Source organism: Oncorhynchus mykiss, chromosome 23 (assembly GCF_013265735.2).
Source record: "Oncorhynchus mykiss isolate Arlee chromosome 23, USDA_OmykA_1.1, whole genome shotgun sequence".
Taxonomy (NCBI): Eukaryota; Metazoa; Chordata; class Actinopteri; order Salmoniformes; family Salmonidae; genus Oncorhynchus; species Oncorhynchus mykiss.
Window position 1 is genome coordinate 3,569,042 of NC_048587.1, and position 27,546 is coordinate 3,596,587.

Below are 27,546 nucleotides of genomic sequence, written 5' to 3' on the forward strand. Positions count from 1 at the left end.
ATCTCAGCTCCCAGTGGAGTGAAACACAACACCCTGCTACATCTCAGCTCCCAGTGGAGTGAAACACAACACCCTGCTACGTCCCAGCCCCCAGTGGAGGGTAACAGCATGGTGATTAACACAACACCCTGCTACATCTCAGCTCCCAGTGAGTCCCCACTTCTGTCCCCGCCTCCCCACCTCTGTCCCCGCCTCCCCACCTCTTACCTAACCTTCAGCACCGCCTGGTGCGCTAACCAGAATACAGGTGGTGGTCCACCCAGGTCTTACCTCGTGTCCATAGACAGATTCAATACTACGGGTCACGTATGCCTACGGGCCTCTTGCCTAAACGTTCCCACGTGTCTCTTGTCCTGTCCCCTCCTCACCTTGTGGTAACCCTTGTCCTGTCCCCTCTCACCTTGTGGTAACCCTTGTCCTGTCCCCTCTCACCTTGTGGTAACCCTTGTCCTGTCCCCCTCTCACCTTGTGGTAACCCTTATCCTGTCCCCCTCTCACCTTGTTGTGTCTCTTGTCCTGTCCCCTCCTCACCTTGTTGTGTCTCTTGTCCTGTCCCCTCCTCACCTTGTTGTGTCTCTTGTCCTGTCCCCTCCTCACCTTGTTGTGTCCCTTGTCCTGTCCCCTCCTCACCTTGTTGTGTCCCTTGTCCTGTCCCCTCCTCACCTTGTTATGTCCCTTGTCCTGTCCCCTCCTCACCTTGTTGTGTCTCTTGTCCTGTCCCCTCCTCACCTTGTTGTGTCCCTTGTCCTGTCCCCTCCTCACCTTGTTGTGTCCCTTGTCCTGTCCTCCTCCTCCGTGGAACACTAGGATGAAGATGAAGAGATTGACCGTCATCAACGTCACCAGAAACTTCAGCTTCCTCCTCAGGCCCGCCATGACCTCTAGCTACGACCTCTGATCTCTAGCCACCTAGAGGGAGGGAGAGGAGAGAGAGAGAGAGAGAGATAGACGAGGGAGAGGAGAGAGAGACGAGGGAGAGGAGAGAGAGACGAGGGAGAGGAGAGAGAGACGAGGGAGAGGAGAGAGAGAGATAGACGAGGGAGAGGAGAGAGAGAGATAGACGAGGGAGAGCAGAGAGAGAGATAGACGAGGGAGAGGAGAGAGAGAGATAGACGAGGGAGAGGAGAGAGAGAGATAGACGAGGGAGAGGAGAGAGAAATATAGACGAGGGAGAGGAGAGAGAGACGAGGGAGAGGAGAGAGAGACGAGGGAGAGGAGAGAGAGACGAGGGAGAGGAGAGAGAGAGATAGACGAGGGAGAGGAGAGAGAGAGATAGACGAGGGAGAGGAGAGAGAGAGATAGACGAGGGAGAGGAGAGAGAGAGATAGACGAGGGAGAGGAGAGAGAGAGATAGACGAGGGAGAGGAGAGAGAGAGATAGACGAGGGAGAGGAGAGAGAGAGATAGACGAGGGAGAGGAGAGAGAGAGATAGACGAGGGAGAGGAGAGAGAGAGATAGACGAGGGAGAGGAGAGAGAGAGATAGACGAGGGAGAGGAGAGAGAGAGATAGACGAGGGAGAGGAGAGAGAGAGATAGACGAGGGAGAGGAGAGAGAGAGATAGACGAGGGAGAGGAGAGAGAGAGATAGACGAGGGAGAGAGAGACGAGGGAGAGGAGAGAGAGAGATAGACGAGGGAGAGGAGAGAGAAAGATAGACGAGGGTGAGGAGAGAGAGAGATAGACGAGGGAGAGGAGAGAGAGAGATAGACAAGGGAGAGGGGAGAGATAGATGAGGGAGAGGGGAGAGATGAGGGGACACATTCAAGTTAGTTAATTTGTCATATGCACAATGCAACAAAATGCTTTACACACAAATGAGTGGTCAACTAGCCTAGTGGTTAGAGTGTGGGGACGGCAGGTAGCCTAGTGGTTAGAGTGTGGGGACGGCAGGGTGGCCTAGTGGTTAGAGTGTGGGGACGGCAGGTAGCCTAGTGGTTAGAGTGTGGGGACGGCAGGTAGCCTAGTGGTTAGAGTGTGGGGACGGCAGGGTAGCCTAGTGGTTAGAGTGTAGGGACGGCAGGGTAGCCTAGTGGTTAGAGTGTAGGGACAGCAGGGTGGCCTAGTGGTTAGAGTGTAGGGACGGCAGGGTGGCCTAGTGGTTAGAGTGTAGGGACGGCAGGGTGGCCTAGTGGTTAGAGTGTAGGGACGGCAGGGTAGCCTAGTGGTTAGAGTGTAGGGACGGCAGGGCAGCCTAGTGGTTAGAGTGTAGGGACGGCAGGGTGGCCTAGTGGTTAGAGTGTAGGGACGGCAGGGTAGCCTAGTGGTTAGAGTGTAGGGACGGCAGGGTGGTCTAGCGGTTAGAGTGTAGGGACGGCAGGGTGGCCTAGTGGTTAGAGTGTAGGGACGGCAGGGTAGCCTAGTGGTTAGAGTGTAGAGACGGCAGGGTAGCCTAGTGGTTAGAGTGTAGCTAGTGGTTAGAGTGTAGGACTGCAGGGTAGCCTAGTGGTTAGAGTGTAGGGACGGCAGGGTGGTCTAGTGGTTAGAGTGTAGGGACGGCAGGGTAGCCTAGTGGTTAGAGTGTAGGGACGGCAGGGTGGCCTAGTGGTTAGAGTGTAGGGACGGCAGGGTGGCCTAGTGGTTAGAGTGTAGGGACGGCAGGGTGGCCTAGTGGTTAGAGTGTTGGACTAGTAACCAAAAGGTTGCAAGTTCAAATCCCCGGTACAAATCTGTCGTTCTGCCCCTGAACAGGCAGTTAACCCACTGTTCCTAGGCCGTCATTGTAAATAAGAATTTGTTCTTAACTGACTTGCCTAGTTAAATAAAGGTTCAAATAGATAAAAAATAAAACACATTTAATAGGATGGAAATCTCCCCCTGAGTTAATATGGCCAGTTAGTGCAAAAACACATGACTACAAATAGCCCACATGTTGATTCTACTTTAAGGACTCGGGGGGGGGGAGGGGCTTCACTTCAAGAGAACACAGAATCAATGCTCCAGAATAATGCCTCCACAGAATGCATGAGCAATTTCAGATGAATGGTAATCAGACTGCAAATCTACAATTTATTCAAATCTACAATTTATTCAAATCTACAATTTATTCAAACTCTGCTCGACTCTACGATGGAGACCTTCGGGTCAGTTGGAACATTGGAAATATTCATTTTGAAAGGGCCAGAAAGTCTTTCAGGAAAGTTGAAAAGGTTATTCAGGGAAATGTAATGTTTCTAGGCCTGGTCTGACTGATGACAACTGCACAACCTAGGGGAGATATTGGCTGTGCAGGTCTGGCTTCCAACCCTACAAGAGCACAGCTGATAAAGCCAACCAAGGTGGAATCATAACCACAAGGATGTGGGCGTGGGGGCACAAACATACACCCCTCCCTCCCTAAACCTCCCCCTCTCCCCTAAACCCCCCCCTCACTAATCTGGACCTCATCTCAGAGTGACTCAACAGATTTAATAAGAGAGGATGGGATCCTGGAGATTTTGGCTTTTCAAAACAGAGTTTATAAAACCTTTACAGACTCACTCCCTTTTCACTGGGTTACTTAACTTACTAGTTGTCTGACACCATCCCTGGGTTACTTCATTTAGTAGTTATTGTCTGACACCATCCCTGGGTTACTTCATTTACTAGTTATTGTCTGACACCATTCCTGGGTTACTTCATTTACTAGTTATTGTCTGACACCATCCCTGGGTGACTTCATTTACTAGTTATTGTCTGACACCATCCCTGGGTTACTTCATTTACTAGTTATTGTCTGACACCATCCCTGGGTTACTTAATTTACTAGTTCTTGTCTGACACCATCCCTGGGTTACTTCATTTACTAGTTATTGTCTGACACCATCCCTGGGTTACTTCATTTACTAGTTATTGTCTGACACCATCCCTGGGTTACTTCATTTACTAGTTCTTGTCTGACACCATCCCAGGGTTACTTCATTTACTAGTTATTGTCTGACACCATCCCTGGGTTACTTCATTTACTAGTTATTGTCTGACACCATCCCTGGGTTACTTCATTTACTAGTTATTGTCTGACACCATCCCAGGGTTACTTCATTTACTAGAGTTATTATCTGACACCATCCCTGGGTTAATTCATTTACTAGTTATTGTCTCTACTGACACCATCCCTGGGTTACTTAATTTACTAGTTATTGTCTGACACCATCCCTGGGTTCTTCATTTACTAGTTATTGTCTGACACCATCCCTGGGTTAATTCATTTACTAGTTATTGTCTCTACTGACACCATCCCTGGGTTACTTCATTTACTAGTTATTGTCTGACACCATCCCTGGGTTACTTCATTTACTAGTTATTGTCTGACACCATCCCTGGGTTACTTCATTTACTAGTTATTGTCTGACACCATCCCAGGGTTACTTCATTTACTAGAGTTATTATCTGACACCATCCCTGGGTTAATTAATTTACTAGTTATTGTCTCTACTGACACCATCCCTGGGTTACTTAATTTACTAGTTATTGTCTGACACCATCCCTGGGTTCTTAATTTACTAGTTATTGTCTGACACCATCCCTGGGTTCTTCATTTACTAGTTATTGTCTGACACCATCCCTGGGTTACTTCATTTACTAGTTATTGTCTGACACCATCCCTGGGTTCTTCATTTACTAGTTATTGTCTGACACCATCCCTGGGTTACTTAATTTACTAGTTATTGTCTGACACCATCCCTGGGTTACTTCATTTACTAGTTATTGTCTGACACCATCCCTGGGTTACTTCATTTACTAGTTATTGTCTGACACCATCCCTGGGTTACTTCATTTACTAGTTATTGTCTGACACCATCCCTGGGTTACTTCATTTACTAGAGTTATTGTCTCTGCTGACATCAGTGACATGCAAAACTTGGGCGACTCATTTGCATTTAAGCTGAGGCTAAACATCTGCTTTGATTTCGTTGATAAGAACATAGTAGAACACAGCAGCAGTTCAATACAACACTAAGACCTGGTCACCATCACACACAAAAAGACAGGATTCCTGTTCGGACAAGATCAAATATTTACATTGTTCTCTTGCTATTCGAGTTGGAATGAGCAGAACAACCCACCTGAGCAAGGCTGAAAGCAGGCTCTCTCCCTCCCCCACTAACCCTTCTCAGAGTACTTCTCCCATTGAAACACAATGACCTCCTCTTTACCCACCATAACCCTCCCCCACTCTCTTCCCCTCTATTTCGGATTTCTTCCTCTCACTACTTCCAGGTGTCCTTTATCTTTCTTCCTCATCTCTCCCTCGTTCTACCCTTTCGCTGTCTTGTGTTTCAGTTTCACTGTCTCCTAGCAACACTTCTGCCCCAGTGCCTTCAGGCCCCCTGTGTCCTCTCATCCTCCCTCTTCTTCATTCTCTCCCCCACTCTTCATTCTCTCCCTCTCAGCCATCCTCCCCTCACACCTATAGTACACAAGCAATCTTTATTGCATTGACTGTCTACTGTTCTTTTACCTGTGAGCATAACAGTTGGTTTTTACCTGTGTAGGTGGGTGGAGTCTCTCTCTCTCTGTGTGTGTGTGTAACAGGAGTTGGTCTTACCTGTGTGGCGGGTGGAGTTTGTCAGGCTTCACTGTCCTCTCAGTCTGGCCTCACAGCTCTTAACCCATACTGAGTCCCACCCCCTGGGGAACAGCAGCCAATGGGACACAGAGGGGGGAGGGGTGTGGCAGCAACCTGTAGGCAAGAAAGACCAACTATGTGTCAACACCACGATCGAGATGACCAGGAACAGTATGAGACACTGTTTAGAACTAAGCTGTTCTCAAACACACAGAACGAGAAAGAAGCTAATATTATTCTCAGACGAGTCTAAATTCTTGCATCATTTCTTTCATTCTACCACTGCTGAGGGCTTCTGTTATTTACATGCTGAGGGCTTCTGTTATCTACAATCAATCAGACATTCTGTGGACTCTCATTTCAGTGCCACCTAGACATGTTGTTGCATGATGGTCCTGCTCTCATGCTTGACAGCAGGGTACAGAGAACTGTGATAATCATTAACTTATTGGCTTTCTGAGCAAACAAGAGGGGTCAGTAACAAGAAAAGGCAGGCAGCCACTCACACACTGTGGGACATGTGAAAAGTGATTCCAGAACAGTCCGTGATCCTGGTTACCCTGGTTAGCCCTACTAAGCTTGGGAGGTATCCAGACTGTCATACCGACCTTGTGCCATAATGGGATATCCGGCATACCGGCACTGAACACTAGGGGGTGCTACTGTAATCCAAAAGGTTAGCAATACTAACAAGTACATGTAAAATCCCATAGAGAATGCTAACTAAATGCTAATGAGCGCATTGATTAGCAGGACAGACATGCCAGCTCAAAGTTCTACAAGGAACTCAAAAATGCTACTCACAGATTGCTGCACAAACACAAAACAAATAAACAGGAAGGCTCTTGATCCAGGAGGGAATTATCAGCTGTTACCAAGCAAAACTTGATTTTGGAAGAAGCTTAACCACTAGCTACTAAATTAGCTGCAGAGTATTTAGCACATTTTAGACAGTATACATGTTTATGCGTGTAACCCCACTCTACGCGCGTAACCCCACTCTACGCGCGTATTGTGTGCAGAGATGAGCGAGGTCCAAAAATTACGAAGGGTGACAGAGACACCGATGTCTAGGTTTGTGTCAGCACACCAACACTATTCACACACTGTCAGATTGATGGCAGTGAGTCAGACACACTCACACCCCACCCCCTCTGAGATGTTTTGTGAATTTAGGCCAAGACCTATTTCCATTTTAGTCCCCACCTAGTTGCCCCCATCATGTCCATTGGTTGTTAGCTAGCGGTGGCTAAAGTTAGCTGACGTTTATAATGGCTGTTTAAAGAGAACTGAACCATGGATGACAGTTTCTCCTGGTTTACCTACTACCTTCAGGGTGAGGAACCATCTAACAGCAAGTTGTAAAATAGTCAACTAGTCCTTTCAGGAGATTCCAGAGACATTACTGTAACGTAAACTAGTCCTTTCAGGAGATTCCAGAGACATTACTGTAACGTAAACTAGCCCTTTCAGGAGATTCCAGAGACATTACTGTAGCGTAAACTAGTCCTTTCAGGAGATTCCAGAGACATTACTGTAACGTAAACTAAGTCCTTTCAGGAGATTCCAGAGACATTACTGTAACGTAAACTTGTCCTTTCAGGAGATTCCAGAGACATTACTGTAACGTAAACTAGTCCTTTCAGGAGATTCCAGAGACATTACTGTAACGTAAACTAGTCCTTTCAGGAGATTCCAGAGACATTACTGTAGCGTAAACTAGTCCTTTCAGGAGATTCCAGAGACATTACTGTAACGTAAACTAGTCCTTTCAGGAGATTCCAGAGACATTACTGTAACGTAAACTAGTCCTTTCAGGAGATTCCAGAGACATTACTGTAACGTAAACTAGCCCTTTCAGGAGATTCCAGAGACATTACTGTAACGTAAACTAGCCCTTTCAGGAGATTCCAGAGACATTACTGTAACGTAAACTAGTCCTTTCAGGAGATTCCAGAGACATTACTGTAGCGTAAACTAGTCCTTTCAGGAGATTCCAGAGACATTACTGTAACGTAAACTAGCCCTTTCAGGAGATTCCAGAGACATTACTGTAACGTAAACTAGTCGTTTCAGGAGATTCCAGAGACATTACTGTAACGTAAACTAGTCCTTTCAGGAGATTCTAGAGACATTACTGTAACGTAAACTTGTCCTTTCAGGAGATTCCAGAGACATTACTGTAACGTAAACTAGTCCTTTCAGGAGATTCCAGAGACATTACTGTAACGTAAACTAGTCCTTTCAGGAGATTCCAGAGACATTACTGTAACGTAAACTAGTCCTTTCAGGAGATTCCAGAGACATTACTGTAACGTAAACTAGTCCTTTCAGGAGATTCCAGAGACATTACTGTAGTGTAAACTAGTCCTTTCAGGAGATTCTAGAGACATTACTGTAACGTAAACTAGTCCTTTCAGGAGATTCCAGAGACATTACTGTACCGTAAACTAGTCCTTTCAGGAGATTCCAGAGACATTACTGTAACGTAAACTAGTCCTTTCAGGAGATTCCAGAGACATTACTGTAACGTAAACTAGTCCTTTCAGGAGATTCCAGAGACATTACTGTAACGTAAACTTGTCCTTTCAGGAGATTCCAGAGACATTACTGTAACGTAAACTAGTCCTTTCAGGAGATTCCAGAGACATTACTGTAACGTAAACTAGTCCTTTCAGGAGATTCCAGAGACATTACTGTAACGTAAACTAGTCCTTTCAGGAGATTCCAGAGACATTACTGTAACGTAAACTAGTCCTTTCAGGAGATTCCAGAGACATTACTGTAACGTAAACTACTTCTTTCAGGAGATTCCAGAGACATTACTGTAACGTAAACTAGTCCTTTCAGGAGATTCCAGAGACATTACTGTAACGTAAACTAGTCCTTTCAGGAGATTCCAGAGACATTACTGTAACGTAAACTAGTCCTTTCAGGAGATTCCAGAGACATTACTGTAACGTAAACTTGTCCTTTCAGGAGATTCCAGAGACATTACTGTAACGTAAACTAGTCCTTTCAGGAGATTCCAGAGACATTACTGTAACGTAAACTAGTCCTTTCAGGAGATTCCAGAGACATTACTGTAACGTAAACTAGTCCTTTCAGGAGATTCCAGAGACATTACTGTAACGTAAACTAGTCCTTTCAGGAGATTCCAGAGACATTACTGTAACGTAAACTAGTCCTTTCAGGAGATTCCAGAGACATTACTGTAACGTAAACTAGTCCTTTCAGGAGATTCCAGAGACATTACTGTAACGTAAACTAGTCCTTTCAGGAGATTCCAGAGACATTACTGTAACGTAAACTAGTCCTTTCAGGAGATTCTAGAGACATTACTGTAACGTAAACTAGTCCTTTCAGGAGATTCCAGAGACATTACTGTAACGTAAACTAGTCCTTTCAGGAGATTCTAGAGACATTACTGTAACGTAAACTAGTCCTTTCAGGAGATTCCAGAGACATTACTGTAACGTAAACTAGCCCTTTCAGGAGATTCCAGAGACATTACTGTAACGTAAACTAGTCCTTTCAGGAGATTCCAGAGACATTACTGTAACGTAAACTTGTCCTTTCAGGAGATTCCAGAGACATTACTGTAACGTAAACTTGAGCATTTCCTCTGTCTCGACCACTACCGGCGGAGGTTATGGGTGAGCCTTCCTCCAGTCACTCCCCTCAGAGCAGGGCAGCGGTAACAGAACGGTCTCGACCACTACCCCTGGAGGTTATGGGTGAGCCTTCCTCCAGTCACTCCCCTCAGAGCAGGGCAGCGGTAACAGAACGGTCTCGACCACTACCGCCGGAGGTTATGGGTGAGCCTTCCTCCAGTCACTCCCCTCAGAGCAGGGCAGCGGTAACAGAACGGTCTCGACCACTACCCCTGGAGGTTATGGGTGAGCCTTCCTCCAGTCACTCCCCTCAGAGCAGGGCAGCGGAAACAGAACGGTCTCGACCACTACCCCTGGAGGTTATGGGTGAGCCTTCCTCCAGTCACTCCCCTCAGAGCAGGGCAGCGGTAACAGAACGGTCTCGACCACTACCGGCGGAGGTTATGGGTGAGCCTTCCTCCAGTCACTCCCCTCAGAGCAGGGCAGCGGTAACAGAACGGTCTCGACCACTACCGCCGGAGGTTATGGGTGAGCCTTCCTCCAGTCACTCCCCTCAGAGCAGGGCAGCGGAAACAGAACGGTCTCGACCACTACCCCTGGAGGTTATGGGTGAGCCTTCCTCCAGTCACTCCCCTCAGAGCAGGGCAGCGGTAACAGAACGGTCTCGACCACTACCGCCGGAGGTTATGGGTGAGCCTTCCTCCAGTCACTCCCCTCAGAGCAGGGCAGCGGAAACAGAACGGTCTCGACCACTACCCCTGGAGGTTATGGGTGAGCCTTCCTCCAGTCACTCCCCTCAGAGCAGGGCAGCGGTAACAGAACGGTCTCGACCACTACCCCTGGAGGTTATGGGTGAGCCTTCCTCCAGTCACTCCCCTCAGAGCAGGGCAGCGGAAACAGAACGGTCTCATTGAGTACAACACTCCTACAGTAAAACATCTTAACAGCAGAGTAAATGTATTTCAAACAGCTGAAAATGTATAGATATGAGACTCGTTTTATTGAGATTTTAACTGAAATTGCAATAACAGGCGGTTGGTTACATTGACATTTAAAAAAAAAAAAAAAAAAAAAAAAAAAGAGTGATTTGTCTGGCTGCAGTGAGCCATGTAAAACAGCTGATGTCACCTCACACCGAATTACCCACGTTTTCAGTCAGTTTACACTTTACCATATGTAATGACTTGCATGATATTGATCAAAATGAAGCCTGCTTTGTTCTAATGTTGTAAGGTAGGCCTACTGTACTTTATATTTGTATGAGAGGGGGGGGGGGGGGGGGCTAATCAGTCATGTTTGATTGGCTAACGTTACTTGATGAAGACTTTGTTCGCTGTAGTAACTGTGCTCTCGTCTTGAAGCTTCTAAGTAATGAGTAACGTTACGGACGAGAATATAAACCCTTTAATTGTTTGCACATGCTTGTGAATTGTTGCGTTATTCAAGAGTTTAATATCCTGTGGCGGACTGCCATAGCATCAAATAGTTAGCAAAGGTTAGCGTTTTCAAGCAGAAATTCGCATCCTGTAGCTCTAACTCCAAAAAGTTTTGGGACACTGTAAAGTCCATGGAGAACAAGAGCACCTCCTCCCAGCTGCCCACTGCACAGAGGCTAGGTAACACGGTCACCACCGATAAATCATCATTTCAACAACCATTTCTCAATGGCTGGCCATGCCTTCCTCCTGCTTCCGAGCCGGTCACGGGTGCACCTCAGCCACGCTCAAGGTACTAAACGATATCATAACCGCCATCAATAAAAGACAGTACTGTGCAGCCGTATTCATCGACCTTGCCAAGGCTTTCGACTCTGTCAATCACCACATTCTTATCGGCAGACTTAATAGCCTTGGTTTTTCTGACGACTGCCTTGCCTGGTTCACCAACTACTTTGCAGACAGTGTCAAATCGGAGGGCATGTTGTCCGGACCTCTGGCAGTCTATGGGGGTACCACAGGGTTCAATTCTCGGGCAGACTCTTTTCTCTGTATACATCAATGATGTCGCTCTTGCTCATATTAAACATCTCAAATCCAAAATCAAATCTAGAGTCGGCTTTCTATTTCGGAACAAAGCCTCCTTCACTCACGCCGCCAAACTTACCCTAGTAAAACTGACTATCCTACCGATCCTCGACTTCGGCCATGTCATCTACAAAATAGCTTCCAACACTCTACTCAGAAAACTGTATGCAGTCTATCATAGTGCCATCCGTTTTGTTACCAAATCACCTTATACCACCACCACGACCTGTATGCTCTACTCGGCTGGCCCTCGCTACATATTCGTCGCCAGACCCACTGGCTCCAGGTCATCTATAAGTCTATGCTAGGTAAAGTTCCACCTTATCTCAGCTCACTGGTCACGATAACAACACCCTCCCGTAGCGCACGTTCTAGCGGATATATCTCACTGATCAACACCAAAGCCAACACCTCATTTGGCCGCCTTTCCTTCCAGTTCTCTGCTGCCAGTGACTGGAACGAATTGCAAAAATCGCTGAAGTTGGAGACTTCTATTTCCCTCATCAACTATCTAAGCAGCTAACAGATCGCTGCAGTTGTACATAGTCCATCTGTAAATAGCCCACCCAATCTACCTACCTCATCCCCATACTGTTTTTATTTGATTTACTTTTCTGCTCTTTTGCACACCAGTATCTCTACCTGCACATCATCATCTGATCATTTATCACTCCAGTGTTAATCTGCTACATTGTAATTATTTGCTCCTATGGCCTATTTATTGCCTACCTCCTCATGCCTTTTGCACACACTGTATATAGACTTTCTTTTCTCTACGGTGTTATTGACTTGTTAATTGTTTACTCCATGTGTAACTCTGTTGTCTGTGTCACACTGCTTTGCTTTATCTTGGCCAGGTCGCAGTTGCAAATGAGAACTTGTTCTCAACTAGCCTACCTGGTTAAATAAAGGTGTTCTCAACTAGCCTACCTGGTTATATAAAGGTGTTCTCAACTAGCCTACCTGGTTATATAAAGGTGTTCTCAACTAGCCTACCTGGTTATATAAAGGTGTTCTCAACTAGCCTACCTGGTTAAATAAAGGTGTTCTCAACTAGCCTACCTGGTTATATAAAGGTGTTCTCAACTAGTCTACCTGGTTATATAAAGGTGTTCTCAACTAGCCTACCTGGTTAAATAAAGGTGTTCTCAACTAGCCTACCTGGTTATATAAAGGTGTTCTCAACTAGTCTACCTGGTTATATAAAGGTGTTCTCAACTAGTCTACCTGGTTAAATAAAGGTGTTCTCAACTAGCCTACCTGGTTAAATAAAGGTGTTCTCAACTAGTCTACCTGGTTATATAAAGGTGTTCTCAACTAGTCTACCTGGTTATATAAAGGTGTTCTCAACTAGCCTACCTGGTTAAATAAAGGTGTTCTCAACTAGTCTACCTGGTTATATAAAGGTGTTCTCAACTAGTCTACCTGGTTAAATAAAGGTGTTCTCAACTAGTCTACCTGGTTATATAAAGGTGTTCTCAACTAGCCTACCTGGTTAAATAAAGGTGTTCTCAACTAGTCTACCTGGTTATATAAAGGTGTTCTCAACTAGTCTACCTGGTTAAATAAAGGTGTTCTCAACTAGTCTACCTGGTTAAATAAAGGTGTTCTCAACTTGTCTACCTGGTTAAATAAAGGTGTTCTCAACTAGTCTACCTGGTTATATAAAGGTGTTCTCAACTAGTCTACCTGGTTAAATAAAGGTGTTCTCAACTAGTCTACCTGGTTAAATAAAGGTGTTCTCAACTAGCCTACCTGGTTAAATAAAGGTGTTCTCAACTGGCCTACCTGGTTAAATAAAGGTGTTCTCAACTAGTCTACCTGGTTAAATAAAGGTGTTCTCAACTAGCCTACCTGGTTAAATAAAGGTGTTCTCAACTGGCCTACCTGGTTAAATAAAGGTGTTCTCAACTAGTCTACCTGGTTAAATAAAGGTGTTCTCAACTAGCCTACCTGGTTAAATAAAGGTGTTCTCAACTAGTCTACCTGGTTAAATAAAGGTGTTCTCAACTAGTCTACCTGGTTAAATAAAGGTGTTCTCAACTAGCCTACCTGGTTAAATAAAGGTGTTCTCAACTGGCCTACCTGGTTAAATAAAGGTGAAATTAAAAAATGTAAAAAATAAATATGGTTGAGATGAAAAGTTGCTTGCATAGTGGAATAGTTTGTTGTAAGCGTGCTTAGCGACTGGTAGTTGCCTACGTTACTGGGATATTTACATTTTAAAACTACAGCGCAAGAACGTCCGTTGCCAAGCCCCCAAACTCTCTCTCGGCAGGCACAGGACAGTCCGTTGCCCAGCCCCCAAACTCTCTCTCGGCAGGCACAGGACAGTCCGTTGCCAAGCCCCCAAACTCTCTCTCTGCAGGCACAGGACAGTCCGTTGCCCAGCCCCCAAACTCTCTCTCTGCAGGCACAGGACAGTCCGTTGCCAAGCCCCCAAACTCTCTCTCGGCAGGCACAGGACAGTCCGTTGCCAAGCCCCCAAACTCTCTCTCTGCAGGCACAGGACAGTCCGTTGCCCAGCCCCCAAACTCTCTCTCAGCAGGCACAGGGCAGTCCGTTGCCAAGCCCCCAAACTCTCTCTCGGCAGGCACAGGGCAGTCCGTTGCCCAGCCCCCAAACTCTCTCTCTGCAGGCACAGGACAGTCCGTTGCCCAGCCCCCAAACTCTCTCTCGGCAGGCACAGGACAGTCCGTTGCCAAGCCCCCAAACTCTCTCTCGGCAGGCACAGGACAGTCCGTTGCCAAGCCCCCAAACTCTCTCTTGGCAGGCACAGGACAGTCCGTTGCTAATGTAAATTGAAAAGTTATGTCAATATTATGTACATTTGAATCTCATCACGGTGCCTCTGCTAGAACTCTCTTCAACTTGAATAAGCCCTAAATCAGTCTCTGAAGACTGGAATCGCAGCTGAAGTCCTCATTAAACAATTATACAAGATAACAGCAGGAAGGAAGTCTAACTCAAACACACACCCTCATTACCTCTGACCATAATACTGCTCTGGCTGTTGGCTGATGAAGAATACAAAATAAAATGGAGTAGTTTGAAATGCAAAATATCATTTTTCATAGTGTGCAATGCAAGTGGAGTCTAAGCAGAAGGATGTCATGCTGAATGAAGCTCGTTAGGAGAGTTGTCCAGCCAGACAATGGGAGGATCTCAATTAGATACTCCTCGCGTCCTCTCTCCTCCTCAAAAACCCTTTGGATGAGAAAGACAGATGTCTCTCCCCTCTGACCTTCTCCTCCAATGGGGTTTGAGAAGGAAGCGAGGAGGGAGATTACGAGAGGAGTATGCAATTGAGATTCTCCCATTGTGCATCATCTCTTCTCCATCTGGACTTATTGGAAATCATGTGACGGTCTCAGCAATATGTTGGACGTATCCAGGAAGGGAATCATGTGACGGTCTCAGCAATATGTTGGACATATCCAGGAAGTGAATCATGTGACGGTCTCAGCAATATGGTGGACGTATCCAGGAAGTGAATCATGTGACGGTCTCAGCAATATGTTGGACGTATCCAGAAAGGGAATCATGTGACGGTCTCAGCAATATGGTGGACGTATCCAGGAAGTGAAACATGTGACGGTCTCAGCAATATGGTGGACGTATCCAGGAAGTGAAACATGTGACGGTCTCAGCAATATGTTGGACGTATCCAGGAAGGGAATCATGTGACGGTCTCAGCAATATGGTGGACGTATCCAGGAAGTGAATCATGTGACGGTCTCAGCAATATGGTGGACGTATCCAGGAAGTGAATCATGTGACGGTCTCAGCAATATGGTGGACGTATCCAGGAAGTGAATCATGTGACGGTCTCAGCAATATGGTGGACGTATCCAGGAAGTGAATCATGTGACGGTCTCAGCAATATGGTGGACGTATCCAGGAAGGGAATCATGTGACGGTCTCAGCAATATGGTGGACGTATCCAGGAAGTGAATCATGTGACGGTCTCAGCAATATGGTGGACGTATCCAGGAAGTGAATCATGTGACGGTCTCAGCAATATGGTGGACGTATCCAGGAAGTGAATCATGTGACGGTCTCAGCAATATGGTGGACGTATCCAGGAAGTGAATCATGTGACGGTCTCAGCAATATGGTGGACGTATCCAGGAAGTGAATCATGTGACGGTCTCAGCAATATGTTGGACGTATCCAGAAAGGGAATCATGTGACGGTCTCAGCAATATGGTGGACGTATCCAGGAAGTGAAACATGTGACGGTCTCAGCAATATGTTGGACGTATCCAGGAAGTGAAACATGTGACGGTCTCAGCAATATGTTGGACGTATCCAGGAAGGGAATCATGTGACGGTCTCAGCAATATGGTGGACGTATCCAGGAAGTGAATCATGTGACGGTCTCAGCAATATGGTGGACGTATCCAGGAAGTGAATCATGTGACGGTCTCAGCAATATGGTGGACGTATCCAGGAAGTGAATCATGTGACGGTCTCAGCAATATGGTGGACGTATCCAGGAAGTGAATCATGTGACGGTCTCAGCAATATGGTGGACGTATCCAGGAAGTGAAACATGTGACGGTCTCAGCAATATGTTGGACGTATCCAGGAAGGGAATCATGTGACGGTCTCAGCAATATGGTGGACGTATCCAGGAAGTGAATCATGTGACGGTCTCAGCAATATGGTGGACGTATCCAGGAAGTGAATCATGTGACGGTCTCAGCAATATGGTGGACGTATCCAGGAAGTGAATCATGTGACGGTCTCAGCAATATGGTGGACGTATCCAGGAAGGGAATCATGTGACGGTCTCAGCAATATGGTGGACGTATCCAGGAAGTGAATCATGTGACGGTCTCAGCAATATGGTGGACGTATCCAGGAAGTGAATCATGTGACGGTCTCAGCAATATGGTGGACGTATCCAGGAAGTGAATCATGTGACGGTCTCAGCAATATGGTGGACGTATCCAGGAAGTGAATCATGTGACGGTCTCAGCAATATGGTGGACGTATCCAGGAAGTACATTTTTTTTTCATAAATGTATTATAAAATAATGACATTAATGATTTTAGCTTTTTAATGGAAATTCCAAAGCCAAAATTATTAAATTAACATTAAATTGTCTGTCAGGTCCAAATAGAAAAATAGGAAATTACTATGAAATAGTAAAATGTACATGAAATAATTCTGACAAAATCCTTTCACTACGTCTTCAAAGTAGATGAGGTATACTTTCAAAAACTGTCGTCTCAGTCCCTCTCTCTCGTCGTTGTGTTCATTCCTCTCGAAGTCTGTGTAAATAACATAACGTAGCAGACATAAATAATGTGTAGCCCTATCCATCCAGAGAAGTGTTTACCATGAGGAGATGCTCATAGGCCTATCCATCCAGAGAAGTGTTTACCATGAGGAGATGCTCATAGGCCTATCCATCCAGAGAAGTGTTTACCATGAGGAGATGCTCATAGGCCTATCCATCCAGAGAAGTGTTTACCATGAGGAGATGCTCATAGGCCTATCCATCCAGAGAAGTGTTTACCATGAGGAGATGCTCATAGGCCTATCCATCCAGAGAAGTGTTTACCATGAGGAGATGCTCATAGGCCTATCCATCCAGAGAAGTGTTTACCATGAGGAGATGCTCATGTCTCTGCTCTAACAATGGGAGTCGTTCTCCCAAAGGCAGGACGACAGGTGACAAATCTATGTTCAATATAAACCAATATAAACGCATTGGGGTAATTTAGGCCAGATTTTGTCGAAAGTGAAACTTCTCGGGTCGCCTCGTCCTCTCCGAGCTGGGAAAAACTGCCGCAATGGATTATGGTCATTGTAATGAGTTAAAGTTTCTACCCTGAACTGGGGTGAATATTTTCTTAATGAAAACAACTCCCTTCAGCCCAGCGTCCCACATCGTTCTTGTCTTGATTTCTCTGGTGAATGAAATCTAGCGCTGGGCTCACACAAAAAACTAAAGTGGAATTCAAGTAACTGAACCGATGTCGGTCAATTAGTTGTTTAATAACCCCTCCCCGCAAAAAAAAGAGAGGTTGGTTAATCACTCAGCACTACAAGACTAACTTACAAATCAACAACAGAAACGGGTTAGCTGACATGACTAACTGAGTGACTGACAGACATAAGAGAACAATTGCTGATGGACAAACACTTCAAAATGGCACTTGGTCTATTCTACTATTCTAACTGAGTTCCAAAAGGTCGGGGGCCCGTTTCTGGAAATTGATCCGTGGGCCTATAAAAGTTGACCTCCCTGATTTAGAGGCTATAATAATATATACACAGCTCAAATAAATAAAGGGAACACTAAAATAACACATCCTAGATCTGAATGAATGAAATATTCTTATTAAATACGTATTTCTTTACATAGTTGAATGTGCTGACAACAAAATCACACAAAAATGATCAATGGAAATCAAATTTATCAACCCATGGAGGTCTGGATTTGGAGTCACACTCAAAATTAAAGTGGAAAACCACACTACAGGCTGATCCAACTTTGATGTAATGTCAAAATGAGGCTCAGTAGTGTGTGTGGCCTCCACGTGCCTGTATGACCTCCCTACAACGCCTGGGCATGCTCCTGATGAGGTGGCGGATGGTCTCCTGAGGGATCTCCTCCCAGACCTGGACTAAAGCATCCGCCAACTCCTGGACAGTCTGTGGTGCAACGTGGCGTTGGTGGATGGAGCGAGACATGATGTCCCAGATGTGCTCAATTGGATTCAGGTCTGGGGAACGGGCGGGCCAGTCCATAGCATCAATGCCTTCCTCTTGCAGGAACTGCTGACACACTCCAGCCACATGAGGTCTAGCATGGTCTTGCATTAGGAGGAACCCAGGGCCAACCGCACCAGAATATGGTCTCACAAGGGGTCTGAGGATCTCATCTCGGTACCTAATGGCAGTCAGGCTACCTCTGGCGAGCACATGGAGGGCTGTGCGGCCCCCCAAAGAAATGCCACCCCACACCATGACTGACCCACCGCCAAACCGGTCATGCTGGAAGATGTTGCAGGCAGCAGAATGTTCTCCACGGCGTCTCCAGACTGTGTCACGTCTGTCACATGTGCTCAGTGTGAACCTGCTTTCATCTGTGAAGAGCACAGGGCACCAGTGGCGAATTTGCCAATCTTGGTGTTCTCTGGCAAATGCCAAACGTCCTGCACGGTGTTGGGCTGTAAGCACAACCCCCACCTGTGGACGTCGGAACCTCATATACCACCCTCATGGAGTCTGTTTCTGACCGTTTGAGCAGACACATGCACATTTGTGGCCTGCTGGAGGTCATTTTGCAGGGCTCTGGCAGTGCTCCTCCTGCTCCTCCTTGCACAAAGGCGGAGATAGCGGTCCTGCTGCTGGGTTGTTGCCCTCCTACGGCCTCCTACACATCTCCTGATGTACTGGCCTGTCTCCTGGTAGTGCCTCCATGCTCTGGACACTACGCTGACAGACACAGCAAACCTTCTTGCCACAGCTCGCATTGATGTGCCATCCTGGATGAGCTGCACTACCTGAGCCACTTGTGTGGGTTGTAGACTCCGTCTCATGCTACCACTAGAGTGAAAGCACCGCCAGCATTCAAAAGTGACCAAAACATCAGCCAGGAAGCATAGGAACTGAGAAGTGGTCTGTGGTCCCCACCTGCAGAAACACTCCTTTATTGGGGGTGTCTTGCTAATTGCCTATAATTTTCACCTGTTGTCTATTCCATTTGCACAACAGCATGTGAAATGTATTGTCAATCAGTGTTGCTTCCTAAGTGGACAGTTTGATTTCACAGAAGTGTGATTGACTTGGAGTTACATTGTGTTGTTTAAGTGTTCCCTTTATTTTTTTGAGCAGTGTAGAGATATATATATATATATATATATGTACACTTAAATCAAGCATTTTATGTTTTTTTATGGTCTGTCAACAAATGTCCTCATCCTAGACCATCTATTTTGTAGATCCAGCTGTATGTCAACAATCCTAAAATTAGAAAAGATAAGCACCAAGTCATTTTCTGATTTGTGGCGCTCATCTTATCCCTCATTGGATGTTGAGGCATTTAGCACAATGTTGTAATTGTTGACCTGCGAAGTGGACTCTTCCTGACACTAAAGACTCAAACATGGAAACTCTGACCGTTGTGGCTGCTTTGCATTATGTATTGTCTTTACTTTCTTGCCCTTTGTGCCGTTGTCTGGGCCCAATAATGTTTGTACCCTGTTTTGTGCCGATAACATGTTGTGTTGCTACCATGATGCCGTGTTGTCATGCGTTTCTCTTCATGTTGTGTTGTCATGCGTTTCTCTTCATGTTGTGTTGTCATGCGTTTCTCTTCATGTTGTGTTGTCATGCGTTTCTCTTCATGTTGTGTTGTCATGCGTTTCTCTTCATGTTGTGTTGTCATGCGTTTCTCTTCATGTTGTGTTGTCATGCGTTTCTCTTCATGTTGTGTTGTCATGCGTTTCTCTTCATGTTGTGTTGTCATGCGTTTCTCTTCATGTTGTGTTGTCATGCGTTTCTCTTCATGTTGTGTTGTCATGCGTTTCTCTTCATGTTGTGTTGTCACGCATTTCTCTTCATGTTGTGTTGTCACGCATTTCTCTTCATGTTGTGTTGTCATGCGTTTCTCTTCATGTTGTGTTGTCACGCGTTTCTCTTCATGTTGTGTTGTCATGCGTTTCTCTTCATGTTGTGTTGTCACGCGTTTCTCTTCATGTTGTGTTGTCATGCGTTTCTCTTCATGTTGTGTTGTCACGCGTTTCTCTTCATGTTGTGTTGTCATGCGTTTCTCTTCATGTTGTGTTGTCACGCGTTTCTCTTCATGTTGTGTTGTCTCGTCGTGATGTGTATTTTGTCCTATATTTTTAGCAGGCCTTTTGCCTTTTTCGTAGGCCGTCGTTGTCAATAAGTATTTGTTCTTAACCGACTTGCCTAGTTAAAAAGTTTAAATAAAAACACGGAGGAGGTCGGAGGTCGGAGGTCGGAAAACATCTGACAAGACGTTGATATAAACTGTGTTAACGGGGACATTACACTGACATTCAAAGATGAATACAAGATGATGCTGAAACACTGCTGATTTACCCAACAAATGAGTGGCAGCTTATACAGTTGACTCTGTTGGGGTCTATCTGTTAGTCAGCACCTGGAGCTGTTTGGGACAAAGGACATATTGGTTTACAGAAATCCATGCTGAGGTGTTGGAGACCTGGTCACGGTCTCCAGCTCTGTTGCATTTTCAGCACAAAACCAATACAAGTAAATATTTGTGATAATGGATAAAATCATCTTAAAGTAACTTTACTGATCTAGAAAATCCATTTAACCCTTTGGGATAAATCCGACATGGAACGTAAAAATATTTACATGACCAGTCAAACGTTTGGACACCTACTCATTCCTGGGTTTTTCATCATTTTTACTATTTTCTACACTGTAAAATAGTGAAGACATCAAAGCTATTAAATAATATATGGAATCATGTAACCAAAAAGGTGTTAAACAAATCAAAACATATTTTATATTTGAGATTCTTCAAAAAGTAGCCACCCTTTGCACACCCTTGGCATTCTCTCAACCAGCTTCATGAGGTAGTCACCTGGAATGATTTTCATTTAACAGGTGTGCCTTGTTAAAAGTTAATTTGTGGAATGTCTTTCCTTCTTAATGTGTTTGGGCCAATCAGTTGTGTTGTGACAAGGTAGAGGTGGTATACAGAAGATAGCCCTATTTGGTAAAAGACCAAGTCCATATTATGTCAAGAACAGCTCAAATAAGCAAAGAGAAACGACAGTCCGTCATTACTTTAAAACATGAAGGTCAGTTCATTCACCGGATAATCTTTCTTTATATGAATAATAGTTTAAAACATAAATAATGTACAAATTAAATCCAGGTTATGAACATGTTACAGTAATGAGAACTCGTTATGATAAAAATGTTCATGGTCTTGGAAAACGTTTTTTTAAAACATTACATCTGAACAGTTATGATTAAGATGGACAATAATTTGATGGTATTTTATCCATTACAAAATAAAAAGGTTTGTTGTTTTAAAATGTACCAAAGAGTGACACACACACTAAGCCATAATATTGTACGGACATGGCCCAATGGTATTCCTAGAAACACAGACCACAACAAGCAGTCATACAGTCCTGGAATGTGCTAGAAAACCTCTGGAATTCTGCCCATCAGCTCCGGGAAAGAGATCAGGTGATATCCCAGAAATGATTTAACTTTAAATACTTAAGTCAAATCGTTATTTGTCACATACGCCGTATACAACAGGTGTAAACCTTACAGGGAACTGCTTACTTTACAAGCCCTTAACACAGTTCACTGCATTGTTGGTTAAGTAAAAAATATAATTATTAACAAATAAATAAAACAATTACATGGGCTCATAACTTATGTTAGTAAAGACGTAGTATACAATATAACATGACATACGGCTGAAGTTTCCTGACTATGAAACCCGAGCAGGAAACCCGAGCAGGAAACCCGAGCAGGAAACCCGACCAGGAAACCCGACCAGGAAACCCGACCAGGAAACCCGACCAGGAAACCCTCAAACTCAATATTAGGAAGGCGTTACTGTGTTGTACACTCAGTGCACGTGTTCTAGGGAACTGGGCCCTAGAGCCCCTAGTCAAAAGTAGTGCACTATTTAGGGAATAGGATGCCATTTGGGACAAAGCCTGGGACACACACAATACATCTATCACACTTCAGATACAGCTGACACCGTCTCCGCTCCAAAAGGGGGTGTGGCCTGATCTTCCAAATGTTTCTGCATCATTATTAAAGGGGGTGTGTCCTGATCTTCCAAGTGTTTGTGCATCATCATTATTAAAGGGGGTGTGTCCTGATCTTCCAAGTGTTTGTGCATCATCATTATTAAAGGGGGTGTGTCCTGATCTTCCAAGTGTTTGTGCATCATCATTATTAAAGGGGGTGTGTCCTGATCTTCCAAGTGTTTGTGCATCATCATTATTAAAGGGTGTGTGAACTGCACTTGCTCATGGGTTTGTGTTTTCCAAAACACTCTCCCTCCCCAAAGCCCAATATCCTGCTGCCTCAACCCAGCCCCAGAAGTAGTCAGAGTGAGGGAGTAGAAGGCCGGTCAAACAAGACACTGAACAGCCACTGGATAAAACCTGTTAGTAGAAGGTGGTGGGACTAACGCAACAGTCACCTTTCAAATGAACATTTACAAGACATGTTACTGAAGGTTACTCCCCCACGCCCTCTCTACCAGAACACACGGAAGCAGGATTTCCTACCATCATCTCTCTCCTCAAAGGTGTCTGTGTTTTATGACTCTAGACGAGACAGAGCTCATAAAAGTCATCTCTAAGAACAATAAGGATGGTTGGCTCTAGTAGAACGGACACCAAACATCCTGTTCTAACTGTTCCTACTTCCTGTGTGTCTGCACGTGTGTATAAAAGAGGAACGACATGAGGCTAATAACGATGATGATATTGACCAGGCGTTTTAACACTTCCCTGTTCCTTTAGTCTGGTATAATGGAACTAAAACGGGTCACACGATGTTCCTCAAAAGGTCTTCGCTAGGATACTCTGCCTGACTGATGCAGAAATCCAGTTTGATCCAGTTAGCATCCCTCTCAATCTAGTGCAGTATAGCCAAAGCCTTGTATGGATGGCAGTCAGATATGTGCTGTGTGCTCCTATTGGTGGTTAGATCTTGTATGGATGGCAGTCAGATATGTGCTGTGTGCTCCTATTGGTGGTTAGATATTTTATGGATGGCAGTCAGATATGTGCTGTGTGCTCCTATTGGTGGTTAGATCTTGTATGGATGGCAGTCAGATATGTGCTGTGTGCTCCTATTGGTGGTTAGATCTTGTATGGATGGCAGTCAGATATGTGCTGTGTGCTCCTATTGGTGGTTAGATCTTGTATGGATGGCAGTCAGATATGTGCTGTGTGCTCCTATTGGTGGTTAGATCTTGTATGGATGGCAGTCAGATATGTGCTGTGTGCTCCTATTGGTGGTTAGATCTTGTATGGACGGCAGTCAGATATGTGCTGTGTGCTCCTATTGGTGGTTAGATCTTGTATGGATGGCAGTCAGATATGTGCTGTGTGCTCCTATTGGTGGTTAGATCTTGTATGGACGGCAGTCAGATATGTGCTGTGTGCTCCTATTGGTGGTTAGATCTTGTATGGACGGCAGTCAGATATGTGCTGTGTGCTCCTATTGGTGGTTAGATCTTGTATGGATGGCAGTCAGATATGTGCTGTGTGCTCCTATTGGTGGTTAGATCTTGTATGGATGGCAGTCAGATATGTGCTGTGTGCTCCTATTGGTGGTTAGATCTTGTATGGATGGCAGTCAGATATGTGCTGTGTGCTCCTATTGGTGGTTAGATCTTGTATGGATGGCAGTCAGATATGTGCTGTGTGCTCCTATTGGTGGTTAGATCTTGTATGGATGGCAGTCAGATATGTGCTGTGTGCTCCTATTGGTGGTTAGATCTTGTATGGATGGCAGTCAGATATGTGCTGTGTGCTCCTATTGGTGGTTAGATCTTGTATGGATGGCAGTCAGATATGTGCTGTGTGCTCCTATTGGTGGTTAGATCTTGTATGGATGGCAGTCAGATATGTGCTGTGTGCTCCTATTGGTGGTTAGATCTTGTATGGATGGCAGTCAGATATGTGCTGTGTGCTCCTATTGGTGGTTAGATCTTGTATGGATGGCAGTCAGATATGTGCTGTGTGCTCCTATTGGTGGTTAGATCTTGTATGGATGGCAGTCAGATATGTGCTGTGTGCTCCTATTGGTGGTTAGATCTTGTATGGACGGCAGTCAGATATGTGCTGTGTGCTCCTATTGGTGGTTAGATCTTGTATGGACGGCAGTCAGATATGTGCTGTGTGCTCCTATTGGTGGTTAGATCTTGTATGGACGGCAGTCAGATATGTGCTGTGTGTGGTGGTTAGATATTGTATGGATGGCAGTCAGATATGTGCTGTGTGCTCCTATTGGTGGTTAGATCTTGTATGGATGGCAGTCAGATATGTGCTGTGTGTGGTGGTTAGATATTGTATGGATGGCAGTCAGATATGTGCTGTGTGCTCCTATTGGTGGTTAGATCTTGTATGGATGGCAGTCAGATATGTGCTGTGTGTGGTGGTTAGATCTTGTATGGATGGCAGTCAGATATGTGCTGTGTGCTCCTATTGGTGGTTAGATCTTGTATGGATGGCAGTCAGATATGTGCTGTGGGCTCCTATTGGTGGTTAGATCTTGTATGGATGGCAGTCAGATATGTGCTGTGTGCTCCTATTGGTGGTTAGATCTTGTATGGACGGCAGTCAGATATGTGCTGTGTGCTCCTATTGGTGGTTAGATCTTGTATGGACGGCAGTCAGATATGTGCTGTGTGCTCCTATTGGTGGTTAGATCTTGTATGGACGGCAGTCAGATATGTGCTGTGTGCTCCTATTGGTGGTTAGATCTTGTATGGATGGCAGTCAGATATGTGCTGTGGGCTCCTATTGGTGGTTAGATCTTGTATGGATGGCAGTCAGATATGTGCTGTGTGCTCCTATTGGTGGTTAGATCTTGTATGGACGGCAGTCAGATATGTGCTGTGTGCTCCTATTGGTGGTTAGATCTTGTATGGACGGCAGTCAGATATGTGCTGTGTGCTCCTATTGGTGGTTAGATCTTGTATGGACGGCAGTCAGATATGTGCTGTGTGCTCCTATTGGTGGTTAGATCTTGTATGGACGGCAGTCAGATATGTGCTGTGTGTGGTGGTTAGATCTTGTATGGATGGCAGTCAGATATGTGCTGTGTGCTCCTATTGGTGGTTAGATCTTGTATGGATGGCAGTCAGATATGTGCTGTGTGCTCCTATTGGTGGTTAGATCTTGTATGGACGGCAGTCAGATATGTGCTGTGTGCTCCTATTGGTGGTTAGATCTTGTATGGACGGCAGTCAGATATGTGCTGTGTGCTCCTATTGGTGGTTAGATCTTGTATGGACGGCAGTCAGATATGTGCTGTGTGCTCCTATTGGTGGTTAGATCTTGTATGGACGGCAGTCAGATATGTGCTGTGTGCTCCTATTGGTGGTTAGATCTTGTATGGATGGCAGTCAGATATGTGCTGTGGGCTCCTATTGGTGGTTAGATCTTGTATGGATGGCAGTCAGATATGTGCTGTGTGCTCCTATTGGTGGTTAGATCTTGTATGGACGGCAGTCAGATATGTGCTGTGTGCTCCTATTGGTGGTTAGATCTTGTATGGACGGCAGTCAGATATGTGCTGTGTGCTCCTATTGGTGGTTAGATCTTGTATGGACGGCAGTCAGATATGTGCTGTGTGCTCCTATTGGTGGTTAGATCTTGTATGGACGGCAGTCAGATATGTGCTGTGTGCTCCTATTGGTGGTTAGATCTTGTATGGACGGCAGTCAGATATGTGCTGTGTGCTCCTATTGGTGGTTAGATCTTGTATGGACGGCAGTCAGATATGTGCTGTGTGCTCCTATTGGTGGTTAGATATTGTATGGATGGCAGTCAGATATGTGCTGTGTGCTCCTATTGGTGGTTAGATCTTGTATGGACGGCAGTCAGATATGTGCTGTGTGCTCCTATTGGTGGTTAGATATTGTATGGATGGCAGTCAGATATGTGCTGTGGGCTCCTATTGGTGGTTAGATCTTGTATGGATGGCAGTCAGATATGTGCTGTGCTCCTATTGGTGGTTAGATCTTGTATGGACGGCAGTCAGATATGTGCTGTGTGCTCCTATTGGTGGTTAGATCTTGTATGGATGGCAGTCAGATATGTGCTGTGTGCTCCTATTGGTGGTTAGATCTTGTATGGATGGCAGTCAGATATGTGCTGTGTGCTCCTATTGGTGGTTAGATCTTGTATGGATGGCAGTCAGATATGTGCTGTGTGCTCCTATTGGTGGTTAGATCTTGTATGGACGGCAGTCAGATATGTGCTGTGTGCTCCTATTGGTGGTTAGATCTTGTATGGACGGCAGTCAGATATGTGCTGTGTGCTCCTATTGGTGGTTAGATCTTGTATGGACGGCAGTCAGATATGTGCTGTGGGCTCCTATTGGTGGTTAGATCTTGTATGGATGGCAGTCAGATATGTGCTGTGTGCTCCTATTGGTGGTTAGATCTTGTATGGACGGCAGTCAGATATGTGCTGTGGGCTCCTATTGGTGGTTAGATCTTGTATGGATGGCAGTCAGATATGTGCTGTGGGCTCCTATTGGTGGTTAGATCTTGTATGGATGGCAGTCAGATATGTGCTGTGTGCTCCTATTGGTGGTTAGATCTTGTATGGATGGCAGTCAGATATGTGCTGTGGGCTCCTATTGGTGGTTAGATCTTGTATGGACGGCAGTCAGATATGTGCTGTGGGCTCCTATTGGTGGTTAGATCTTGTATGGATGGCAGTCAGATATGTGCTGTGTGCTCCTATTGGTGGTTAGATCTTGTATGGATGGCAGTCAGATATGTGCTGTGGGCTCCTATTGGTGGTTAGATCTTGTATGGATGGCAGTCAGATATGTGCTGTGGGCTCCTATTGGTGGTTAGATATTGGCGATATATTACATGTAATAAAAAAATTGTATTTGTCACGTGGTGAATCTAAAGGGTTTAGACATCAGCGAGAAATGCTTTCCTGACGAGTCCTTCCCAAAGTAATAACAGGAGGGATAAAACACACATGAATGAAGCCACATACAAGGACCATGTATCACGAGTCCCAGTATACAGGTAGGGATCTACAGATTGGTACAATACCCTCTATAAAATAGAAAAAAAGGTATTTTTATACCGTGTTAAATAACTGAAAAGTTCAACTAATTGGACTACTTAGCTGTCAGTTCTGTCCTGGCTGGGTTGAGTGGAAAACCCATCAGCATGGAGAAAGACCATTCAAAAACACGTAGAATTCATTTGTTGCCGGTCTAGGGTCCATGCACTCGTCATAAAACTAATTCAGAAACATAGTAACATACCGCCATACAATCAAAATAAAGACAAATATAGAAATATGATATTTGGGCTATATCGCCCAGCCCTATTGGTGGTACTCATGTGGTTCTGAGTGGCGCTAGCAGCCAAAGGTCAAGGGTTCAATTCCCTCATGTGACCACAGACACATGACAAAAATGGACACAGTCACTACTGTATTTTAAGTATCTTTGGATTAAAAACGTCTGACCAAAGTCCTACAGTGGTGTTTTACACAGATACCTGCATAAGAGCAACCTCTACTGGACAACATGTCAGACACTAGGTCAGTCGTCTCTATAAAAGGAGTGTGTGTGTCTCTCTGCTGGTTCTGG

At 45.2% G+C, this 27,546-nt stretch overlaps 1 protein-coding gene across 1 annotated transcript in view; it reads right to left on the minus strand.

The window, feature by feature from the left end:
* LOC118943921 (N-acetyllactosaminide beta-1,3-N-acetylglucosaminyltransferase 2-like) overlaps positions 1-27,546 on the minus strand; it is a 45,877-nt gene that overhangs the window by 13,059 nt on the left and 5,272 nt on the right. The window contains exons 2-3 of the mRNA XM_036960845.1: positions 5,525-5,659; positions 763-909 (exon numbers count right to left, since the gene is read on the minus strand). Of these exons, the coding sequence (XP_036816740.1) occupies positions 763-876 (114 nt within the window). The 5' untranslated portion in view covers positions 877-909; positions 5,525-5,659. The remainder of the gene's footprint in view (positions 1-762; positions 910-5,524; positions 5,660-27,546) is intronic.